At 43.3% G+C, this 11,088-nt stretch overlaps 2 protein-coding genes across 2 annotated transcripts; both read left to right on the forward strand.

The window, feature by feature from the left end:
- The first annotated feature begins 2,378 nt into the window (after nt 1–2,378).
- Nucleotides 2,379–7,609, forward strand: LOC135671927 (triacylglycerol lipase 1-like). The gene is made up of 9 exons (XM_065180363.1): nt 2,379–2,645; nt 4,451–4,561; nt 4,785–4,925; nt 5,141–5,251; nt 5,366–5,509; nt 5,594–5,634; nt 5,727–5,803; nt 6,694–6,789; nt 7,082–7,609. Exons 1-9 carry the CDS (start codon nt 2,466–2,468, stop codon nt 7,402–7,404), a joined length of 1,224 nt encoding a protein of 407 aa, XP_065036435.1. The 5' UTR covers nt 2,379–2,465; the 3' UTR covers nt 7,405–7,609.
- A 492-nt stretch (nt 7,610–8,101) lies between these two features.
- On the forward strand, nt 8,102–9,795 carry LOC103981360 (gallate 1-beta-glucosyltransferase). Its single transcript, XM_009398078.3, has one exon. It carries the CDS (start codon nt 8,214–8,216, stop codon nt 9,672–9,674), a length of 1,461 nt encoding a protein of 486 aa, XP_009396353.2. The 5' UTR covers nt 8,102–8,213; the 3' UTR covers nt 9,675–9,795.
- Nucleotides 9,796–11,088: the final 1,293 nt, after the last annotated feature.

The raw sequence follows: 11,088 nt of genomic DNA on the forward strand, positions 1-11,088 counted from the left end.
TCTTGCAGGAAAGGAGGGGGAGATGAATGAATCAACTTATCTCCATCAATGTCGTCGTCTTGATCCTCTATCTCTCAAAGAAGCCCTCAAGCAAGCAAGCAAGCAAGCAAGCAGTGAAAGTAGCATGGTTGGCTATCATAAGCAAATGTTCCAACTCTTTTGAGAGCCAATGAGTAGTAGAGATTGGTAAGTGATTATGGTACTTGAGACGATATCGCACGGCGTCGGACACCACAAGGTCGTTCCACAAAATGTGGGATGGAACAGCACAGCATCGACCCATACGGGATGACCGACGCTCGTCTATAGGGTACAAGACATCATTTCGATAAATCGTTAGTCATTAAAGGACCACGTATGATCGATCACCCCTTCGAAAGTATAAAAGTCAACCTTTTGACTAATGAGATTATGGTACTTGATATTATTTTCACTGGTTTAAATGAACCAATACTCAGCGGTAATAATGCTACATATAAGATCAATGGATTATTTATTAAGATCAGCATACAACCAAGTGTCAATTATATAATAGTTTGAAATGGTTAGAAGATTTGGTTAATATTCCGAAACGATAGAGTAACATCGTAACAAAAGAAAAAGTTGATATGACATATTTTAGCATCATCCACGTGATAGACAAAGGACCTCTAAGTTGACGTAAAGCGACACCTCAAACCCGAACAAGATGATCACACGACCTCTGCATTGTTCGGCACTGTACAAGTCGACGTCGGACACCACGGAGCCATTCGGTAAAACTCAAGATAGCATCACACGATGTCGACCCGTACGAGATGGTCGCGCACTCGTCTATAGGGTATAAGTCATCCTCTCGATCGACCACTCCTTCATAGGTATAATAGTCAACCCTATGACAAATGAGAGGGGACTTCTTCGAACACTTAACTCTTTTTTATTTTGCTCAACTCTTACTTAAGCTTCGAAGGGGTCGAGTCAAAAAATCCCCCTCCCGATCTCGACTTGAGTGCAAGAGCTCGACGACGAAGAAACAGGCGATGAGACTCACGACTCAGTTCGGCCGACGCTCACTTTAGTCGCCCAAGTCTCCGCGTGGATAATATTGCACATCAAGGATTAGATCGAACCATGCTGACTCATCGCCTACGACGTAAAGGTTCACCAACAAAAGTAAGATACTGAGTTAAGATTAATAATAATTAATCTGATAGTGAATGATGCTAGAAAGGCATCAACAGATAGGGAGACAATCGTAAAGAAACTTCTAAACGAAAAATCTTGATTTTAAAAATCATATTTAATTACAAAACCGTCTTCCAACCCGTCAAATCTCCTACTTACTTTCTTAAGCAACACTACTTACCAAAGTGCTTCCAAAAGAGTGCAATGTAAGAAATAAAAAAGGTTATAATTTCCTCAAGTAGTCTTCGAGATTTCGATTTCGATTTCGATTTCGATTTCGATCGTCCCCATAGATTAGAGGGTCATATTTAAAAATAAAAATTTTAACCCATAATTTTATTAAGAATCATAACAAGTTTTTTTAATAATTTAGCAATCTCATAGTCTTTCGTACCAAATCACTATGCTAATGATAAAGACGATCTCTATTATTATTATTATTATTATTATATCATGAGTCATCAGGTAAAATTAAAATAATTCTCACCATAAAAATATTGACCACGCCAACCTAAGGAACAATAATGAAGAAATTGGAAGTCAACTAACTAGAATTATTTAGTACGCAAAAGTAGGTAACTTGCGAATCAAAACAATCACATGTTAAATCATATATATATATATATATATAATAATAATAATAATAATAATAATAATAATAATAATGATAAATTCCTAATAATTATTGTTTCCCAACAGATCCGAATCTTAATCCTCGCAAGAGAAGACCATCCATGAGTTATTCCGGATCAGTTTTGGGTTGGATCCACCTCGGATTTTAGTAAATCCAAATTAAGGTTCATAGTAACCTACATTTTGAGCTAAACTTCCATCAATTACCGGATCTAAAATTCAAATCGGATCCCATTAAAATCATCCATTCAGAATATCAACTTAATTTAATATTCAATTTTGGCACCCCTTTTTTTCCCCCTAATATTCCCAACAAATATCAACCCTCGACGCGGAACCTCTTATCCGTCCTTCCTTCTCCCAATTAGTCGTCGTGCGGTTCTATTCGACTCACCAAAACCACCACAGAGGCAACGGTGGGTCCGAGCTCACCACTCTGTCCAGTCACAAGACAGGTGGATTGGCGGGTAACATGTTCACCGTTCGTTGCGCTCGAATTCCTCCACCGACCGCTGGGGGCCATCAAGCATCCGCTTACCTCCGGTGAACGTAACCCCCATCCCAGAGATCTTTTTTCCCCCTCGATTCTTCCTTTCTTCGGGCCGCGGACCGAGGAAGCCGACCGCTACTTCGGGGAACTCTCATCGCCTGCCACCGGCCATCCCAACATGAGGAGAGCGCCATCGTCTGGCGTTGATTTCGTTGCTCTCCTCCTCCTCCTCCTCTTCCTTTTTGGCAGGGTCCGCTGCTCCCCCGAGTACAGCCTCGGCCGGAGTTCTTCGCCCGCGACCGACAGCCTTTGCGCTCTGCTAATCCGACCGTCGGGCTACCCCTGCTCCGAACACACCGTACCGCTTTCTCCCCCTATTCCTCTTTGATTTAGAAAGAATTTTCCATTTTGGTGCATGTCTGCTTCTCGATCGAAGTTCCAGCATTAAATTTCGTTACTTAACGTAGAAAAATTGTTTCTCAAGAACCAGAGTGCGAAGATTTTGGAGGTTATGGAGTAACGAAGCACCAAATACCGGATGGGGGAATCATAGCTCTTATTTCATTCTTGAGAAAATTCCAGTGCATGTATGTTTGTTGATCGATCGGTTCGTTTGGTAGTGTGATGTTTGATCGTATCACTATAATCTGAACATTAACTAAAGTGCCTTTAGCATAAGAAATGAATGCTAGTTGGCTACTTTCTTACGGTCATTTCACAATCTGGAAAGTGCCTTTAGCGTTGCACCTCTATGTAGTAGAAGAGTTGAGATATAAGTGACATGACTTGCCGAAGATTCATGGACTTGGGAAGTCGTATGGTAACTCAAAGGAGTAAAAGAAGGAAGCACTTCTTGGCTATGATTGAGTGGTTATTTTATAGGTAAACTTACTTTTGAGGGATTCGGAGACTGGATTCATATGAGAGGATTTTGTCTTAAGATGAGGACCAAGAACTGCTTAGCTGCACGTACAAGGAGTAACCATGACCTCCTCAACATTTTGTATGCTGCTGTTTAGTTCATCATAGTACTTCTTTTGTTTCAGAAAAAAACGAAAAACATGAGGACCAAGTAGATCGAGTGAGAAACAAAATGTATGATGCTCAAATCTTCATGTTACTTCGTGTACAATTGAGCCGAATAGTGGGAAAAGTTCAAACAGTTGGGTGCAAAGATTTGTTGGTTATATGAGCACAAAGCAGCTTACTTGTAAATAGAGCATAGTTAAACTGAATGTCGATGTCAGAACCCAACAGGTTTTGCCAAGGTAGAACCAAAGGGCTATTTCATGATAAATCCTAAACATCGGTGTGCTCCCTTAAAAGGGTCTTCTCTTTAACTATCGGTGATATCATAAAGTTACTCAGAAAAACATCTAGAATTTGCTAAAACTGACTGCCCAGGACATTTGTATCAATGTTACTCTGAAAATGTAAGATGTATCTAATCTGCAAGTATTTACCATGTTATCTCTGCCTGCATAATTATGGTGAAATTACTTTATTGAGTTATAATGTGTTGTCTGTAACCGATATAAGCTAACAGTTTACTGATTTTGTTAGTTACTCGTTCTCATTCAGGTTTTTCTTGAATAATTGTATAAGCTCACCGCTGTTGCACCTGTGATGATCATAATCTATGTCGTGCAACCATAAATATTGTTAGAAAGACATCTAGAAGCTAGCAAGAGTGTATAATAAATACATTTATATCAATTGAATGGTGAAAAGTTTAAGATACATCTTGTGTGTATAACTAGATTTAATAATTACAGGACATGCGTCTTTGTCTTCCCATGTCTCTCCTTAATAACTTGCACAATTATGATGGGAATTACCTAGTTGACTTGTATCCTATTAGCATGTTGTCTCTTGCTGATGTAAGCTGACCATTCACCAGTTTGTTGAGTTAGTGACTCTCAGTCTGATTTACTTAAAACAATTGTGTAAGCACAAGTCTTCTGGAGGTGAAGGCAAAGGCAGTCCTACCTGTCTCTGCCTTGATTCTTCCATTACATTCACATGACATTTTATACTGCAGCTTAGCTGATATTGTTTTATATCAAGATATTATTTCTGACATTATGCTCTAACCAACGCTGAGCCTTCTTGTCCTTTTCTGAAACACAAATCCAAGTGCTAATTGGCAAGTGAAAATTGCAGGTTGAGACTAAAGATGGCTACCTTTTAACTATTCAACGAATTCCACACGGGAGAAAAGCTTTAAAAGGAAAACCTGGTCCCCCGGTTTTCCTTCAGCATGGTCTTTTTCAGGTCTTGACTAGAAGCCTCAAGCTTAGAACTTTGTTTCTTTCATCATATTTAAATTCCTATAGTTTCAAAGTATATTTTCTTGCTACGGTACATTCTTGTTGTTATCAACTATTGAATTGGTATGTGTTGTGATGTTGATATCTGAAATTGCACATCATATGATGTGGTGCTAAACTAAATGTAAGACATAATTCCCTCTTTTGTTTGCTTTCTTTGCTGACAGGGTGGAGATACATGGTTCATGAATTCCTTTGAGGAGTCACTAGGTTTTATCCTTGCCGATAGTGGTTTTGATGTTTGGGTTGGGAATGTACGTGGCACACGATGGAGTCATGGACATACCACTTTATCTGTTTATGACAAGGTATAATCAAATTGTATTTCATATTCCTTATATTACGTGAATTTACAGTGAGCTATGATCTTATACTTTCTTTCTATTTGCCGGGATCCCTTTATGTTCATGATAAATGGTCCATGCATTTCTCTTCGTGCCTGATTTCTATATTCTTCTTTCTCTGCATATGATTAGTGTATTATATTAATTTTCTAATTACATTGTTTTTACTATTTCTTCAGGCATTTTGGGATTGGAGTTGGCAGGAACTAGCTCAATACGACTTGTTGGCTATGATAAGCTATGTGTACTCTGTGACAAATTACAAAGTTTCCTACATAGGGCATTCGCAGGCATAATTACTTTCATGAACCATTTCTTTCCAACAATTTAGCATGTTCTGATGTTTTTCAGCGAACAGCAGATGTGAAGATTTGTTTACACAGAAATTTTTGTATTTTTGATAGGGAACTATCATGGCTTTAGCTGCTTTCACCATGCCAGATATGGTCGAGATGATTGAATCTGCTGCTCTTCTATGCCCTATTTCATATTTAGACCACATCACTTCAAGTTTTGTCCTTAGAGCAGTGTTCATGCGTCTTGATGAGGTAACTCTTGGTGAATTGGGAGATTTTGAGAAAAAAAATTCTTGTGCATCGAATTTGACTTGCTTCTTTGTTTCTGTGTGATAGATGCTTCTCAGCATGGGCATTCATCAGCTAAATTTTCGAAGGTCTGATATTGGTTTGTCTGATTATTTTCCTTTGACAAGAATTCTTTTATCCTTCTTTGAGCAGTTGTTTATGGAAAATTTATCATATGCAGTGATATGGGTGTTCAAATAATAGATTCAGTATGTGATGGCCACATGGACTGCAACAACTTGCTGTCTTCAATAACAGGTTGGCCACCAATGTTAGCATAACATTTTATGGTTTGTCTTTAAAAGGCTTGGTTCGCCGAAAATGTGTTATTCCTGTTTTTTCCTGAGTAATACCGCTTAAAAGAATTAAAAACTGTGAAAAATAATGAACATGAATGTAAAATGGATCAAGCCTTCACTAAATTATAGGTTAAATTGGAACAATTTAGGCTGTTCTTTTGGTTTATGTTGTTGTCATGTTTCTGCCAGTGAACCTATATATCTCTGATTTTGTTTCCATGAAATCACTTATGTAAGGAGGAAATTTAGAGTCTTCAGTGGAATATCATCCCAGTTGGTCAAATCACATGAGATTGTAATGTCATAGTAAGTGAATGCTGTGAATATATCGTGTTGCTGGCTTCCAGAACTTAAGGCGCAGATGATTCCTTGTCGGTACTAAATGCAGTCAACTGTGTTAAAATTTGGATGATGTTCAAATCCATTAGAAACTAAGAAAGGGAAAGAAAGTATGCAACAGTCTGGAACTTCAAGCATAAACTGAAGAGAAAAAAAGAGAGGAAAAGTTGTGGCAAACATAGAGCAAGTTACTTTGCTGTAGGCACTCTTTTGTGCTTCTAGTTTGTCAATCACTTGTTTGTCATCGACGGGCCTGCTTCATTTTTGTGTTATTGTTACTACTCGAATTCATAGTTGATATGTTGCTGCACACTTTCGATGGCACTTTTGTCCGCCTTTTTTTCTGTGTTCTCTAAATCTCTATATAGTTTGATCACCTACCCATCTGTGCTTTCTTCAGACTTTGAATCTTCAGACTTTGAAATACCTTTATACAAGGTAACAAATTATGATAAAAGAGATTGACACTTTTTTTTATGCTGATGATCTTTAAATATGGGTATTCTGCAGGGGAAAATTGTTGCTTCAACATGTCTCGAATGGCCTACTATTTGGAGTTTGAACCTCATCCATCTTCAACAAAGAACCTGCACCATCTTTTCCAAAGTATGTGTTGTAATTCACGATGTTGCTACTACTTTCTCTAGTACAGTGCCAAGTTTCAGCAATTTCGGGTTCTCATAACTTGTGTCAGTTAGCGATAGCCATCTCTAGATGTTCTGGCATGACATGATAACTATTGCTGGTCCCCGAGAACCTTCCGAAAAAAAAAGAAAAAAAGATTGCCTAAAGATTTAGTTCTTGCATTGCTAGTTGTTCCTTTCTCGGTCTTTGGTTTGAGAATCATCCACCACAGGTGAGGTAAACATCATCTAACATGGTCTTTGTAATTTGGCAGTGATCCGGAAAGGCACCTTTGCAAAATATGACTACGGGTTCTGGGGCAACCTTGTACATTATCGCAGCCTGCATCCCCCAGCATTTGATTTGGCAGACATCCCGGATTCATTGCCCTTATGGATGGGTTATGGCGGTAAAGACGCATTAGCAGACCCCACGGACGTACAGCATACACTGGAGGAGTTGAAATCGAAGCCAGAGTTGCTCTACATTGATAATTATGGTCATATCGACTTCATCTTGAGTGTGAAGGCAAAAGATGATGTCTACGGTGACCTGATAAGGTTCTTGAAATCCCGGGGATGTTCTAGCAGTTACTGACATGTTTATTCCACGGGATTATGCTAGTGTGTATATTATGATTTCATGTCTTTTGGCGTAACTGTAGATGGGAAAAAAATCGCAAGTGTAATTTCTCATTGATGCTGAAAGGTCATACATGTGAAAGGAGATCTTAAGCCAGTAAGACACACCTCAAAAGGTGCATGTAAATAGGCTCTTATTTGGATATATGTTTTGTTGTATAGACTGATGTGTGATGGTATCAGTTCCGGTGGATAGCAGCTACTGATGGAGACGACCTCGTCGTCGCTCGAGACTGCTGCTGCATCTCTCATGAATGCGTGAGTGATCGATCGCGCGACGACCAAATTGTTGGGGGGCGATCACTCGTCCGTCTCTCTCGTCCGTTACCTTTTGATCTCATCTAACCCTCGAACGTCGATCGATCCGTCATCGGCCACTGCATCACGTGCGTGACCGGTATGTCCTTTTACTGCATCACAAAAGGATCCCAAGCCACGAGGGATGCCAGCGTCACACACTACGGCTGGGATGACAGGTTTTATTGTTATTTTATGCGTCTGTGGTCGAGATAACTAAAATAATTAAAATAAAAATGAATCCAAGTGATTTCGGAGTCTACGAACCAAAAAGTGCTACGTCACTGCTATCCTCACACCGACGCCGACCGCCGGCTTGTCTTACCCATGTTGCGCTATTTCCAAAGCCTCCCATCGAGCCAACCACCTCCTAAAAGCCAGAGAACGCCCACCTCACCCGCTCTCCCTTCTCCTTGCTATTACGGCTCCCTAGGTTCGCTCTCTTCCAGAGGACACCGCCGCCGCCAGATGGCCATCGTCACGGAAGGAGGTAACGCCAGCAGCGGCCACGGCGACGGCACCACCGCCCACATGCCTCACGTCCTCATGGTCTCCTTCCCCGCCCAAGGCCACCTCAACCCCCTGCTCCGCTTCGCCAAGCGCATCGCCGCCAAGGGCCTCCTCGTCACCCTCTGCTCCACCCACGACATCGGCCACCGGATCTCCTCCTCCACCGCCAACTCCGCCCTCGGCGTCCCCGTTCCCGTCGGCCGTGGCTTCATCCGCTTCGAGTTCTACTCCGACGACCTGCCCGTCGACGACCCCCGCCGCGGCGACCTCGACGTCCTCATGGCCGCCCTCCGAGCCACTGGCCCGCCGGCCATATCCGACCTCATCCGCCGCCACGCCGACGCCGGCCGCCCGGTGTCCTGCATCATCAACAACCCCTTCGTGCCGTGGGCGCTCGATGTGGCCGCCGACATGGGCATCCCTAGCGGCGTCCTTTGGGTTCAGTCCTGCGCCGTCTTCATCGCCTACTACGGCTACTATCACTCCCTGGCGAAGTTCCCCACCGAGGACGACCCCCACGTCACCGTGAATCTGCCAGGCCTGCCGCCGCTCGAGGAGGGCGAGATACCCACCTTCCTTCATCCTTCCTCTCCCTACAAGATGCTGAAGAAGGTGATCCTGGAACAGTTCCACAACATCTCCAAGGCGTCGTGGGTGTTCGCAAACTCCTTCCAAGAGCTGGAGCGCGACGCCATCGACGCCATCTCCCACCGGCTGCCCATCATACCCGTGGGGCCGCTGGTGGAGCCGGACCAAAACTCGCAGCGCTCCGACATCCGGAGCGACATCTTCGAGGTGGCCGACTGCACGGAGTGGCTGGAGTCGCAGGCGCCGCGCTCCGTCGTGTACGTGTCGGTGGGCAGCGTGGTGGTGCTGAGCAAGGAGGAGACGGCGGAGCTGGCGTGGGGGCTCAGCGACTGCGGCCGGCCCTTCCTATGGGTGGTGCGGGGCGACAAGCATGCGCTGCTGCCGGAGGGCTTCCTCGAGTCGGTCGGCGATCGGGGGCTGGTGGTGGGGTGGAGCCCCCAGGACCGCGTACTCACGCACCCCGCCGTCGCCTGCTTCGTGACCCACTGCGGGTGGAACTCGACGCTGGAGGCGCTGACGGCCGGCGTGCCGCTGGTGACGTACCCGCAGTGGGGTGACCAGGTACCGAACTCCAAGTTCCTGGTGGAGGCGTACGGCGTCGGGGTGCACCTGCGGGCCCCGGCGACGCGGGAGGACGTGGAGCGGTGCGTGGCGGCGGTGACGCGGGGCCAGCTCGCGGAGGCGATCGGAAGGAGGGCGGCTGAGTGGAGGGAGGCGGCGACGAAGGCGGTGGCGGAGGGCGGGTCGTCGGACCGCCACATCCAAGCCCTGGTGGACGAGATAAGGAAGACAGCCAGCAGCGGGCATGGGCACGTCGACCCCACGGTTTGAGCTCTATCCGATTGATTGCATGGTGCCAAATAAAACACACTTGAATCGCTCGCACAGTTATTGTTGTTATTATGGAATTTGACATGCTTCGGGGAATAATGCATACATATATTATGAACTATGATTATCGATTAAGGACTAGTGGGTTCATTCTCTGCTAAGACGAGGAAGAAAAGAGAGCTTCGATCAAAAGAACATCAAGAAGTTATTGTCCCTTTGAATCAGTCAACGAATCATATAACACCAACAGAACCGGAGAAGATGGTGGAGCGAGTGATGTTGATTCCTGGAGGCATGTATAAATAAATAGAGAGAAAGGAGAAGAGGAAGAAGGAAGCTGCAATGTACACACTTTTTCCATGGTCATCGATTGACCACTTTGTTTGTCTTTGAATGAAGCTGCACCGCCATCAAACTTGAAACTATCTCGTGGAAATTTGGAATCGACGACTCTACGATATTATAAGATAAAGAAATAGTTCGGGAGCCAAAGTAAACGGAGAGATAATAAAATAGTGTTAGAGGAAATCATAAAATAGTATAAGATAAAACAATATGTTCGAGTCAACTTAATAGGATATAAATCCGAATGAGTGTTGGAGATGATATTTGAGGTGGCTTCCAAATGAAAGTATCAATCTCTCCCTCCCAGGCGGTATTTGTATTTTGTTCGTGTAGACGATAAGGGAGAGACAATCCCGAATAACTTCGTCAATAAGAGTAAATAGTTGCTTTTGTCAACGATTGCTGATAGATAGTTGGAAAGAAGAAAACATCGATACCAAATGATCGACAATAAATAATAAAAATATAAATATAGAATAATAATAATAATAAGCAAGTTCTAATACTTACTAGATTTGTGGAGAGAAATCGAATTATTTTAACACGCAAGGAAAAACCACAAATTCCTACCACTTAACCCAGAGATCGTCATCATTCATAAGTTTAAAAAAAAAAAAGAATTCTCTAAGTACAATAATTCATATCCAAAGATTTTATAAAACAATGAAGTATTATTCTCTTACTTAAAATTCTTTATTATCAAACGGTTTCGGGTGGAAGGATCTCAAAATACCCGTCAAACCCGACAACAAGATGTTGCAATCAGCAGGGATGTGATGGTGATGGGACGTTGAACACGAGACACAACAATATGTGGTGAATACCGACGGGTCCTCGAATTCGAGCGTCCAATCTCTAAATCCGGAGCACCATCCAACATGAACACGGAGGAGGCAAAAGAAAGAAGAGACAAAGGGAAGGAGGTATATTCCTTCCCTCCGTGGGTAGACAACAAAGTCACGTCGTTCCCATCGCCACGCCGGAAACCTCATCCTCGTTATCGTCCGGCCCGTGAACGCACCCACCATGCATGCCTGCCTCGATTAGCTCATTCATTTTATCTGCTGCC

Source organism: Musa acuminata, chromosome BXJ1-1 (genome assembly GCF_036884655.1).
Source record: "Musa acuminata AAA Group cultivar baxijiao chromosome BXJ1-1, Cavendish_Baxijiao_AAA, whole genome shotgun sequence".
NCBI lineage: Eukaryota > Viridiplantae > Streptophyta > Magnoliopsida > Zingiberales > Musaceae > Musa > Musa acuminata.

What these genes read in the sequence shown, in the direction of transcription:
- LOC135671927 (XM_065180363.1), top strand. Translation starts at nt 2,466, where the DNA reads ATGAGGAGAGCGCCATCGTCTGGCGTTGATTTCGTTGCTCTCCTCCTC. An exon ending in TTCAGCATGGTCTTTTTCAG is followed by an intron (nt 4,562 to 4,784) that starts GTCTTGACTAGA and finishes CTTTGCTGACAG; the next exon opens with GGTGGAGATACATGGTTCAT. An exon ending in CATCAGCTAAATTTTCGAAG is followed by an intron (nt 5,635 to 5,726) that starts GTCTGATATTGG and finishes TATCATATGCAG; the next exon opens with TGATATGGGTGTTCAAATAA.
- LOC103981360 (XM_009398078.3), top strand. Translation starts at nt 8,214, where the DNA reads ATGGCCATCGTCACGGAAGGAGGTAACGCCAGCAGCGGCCACGGCGAC.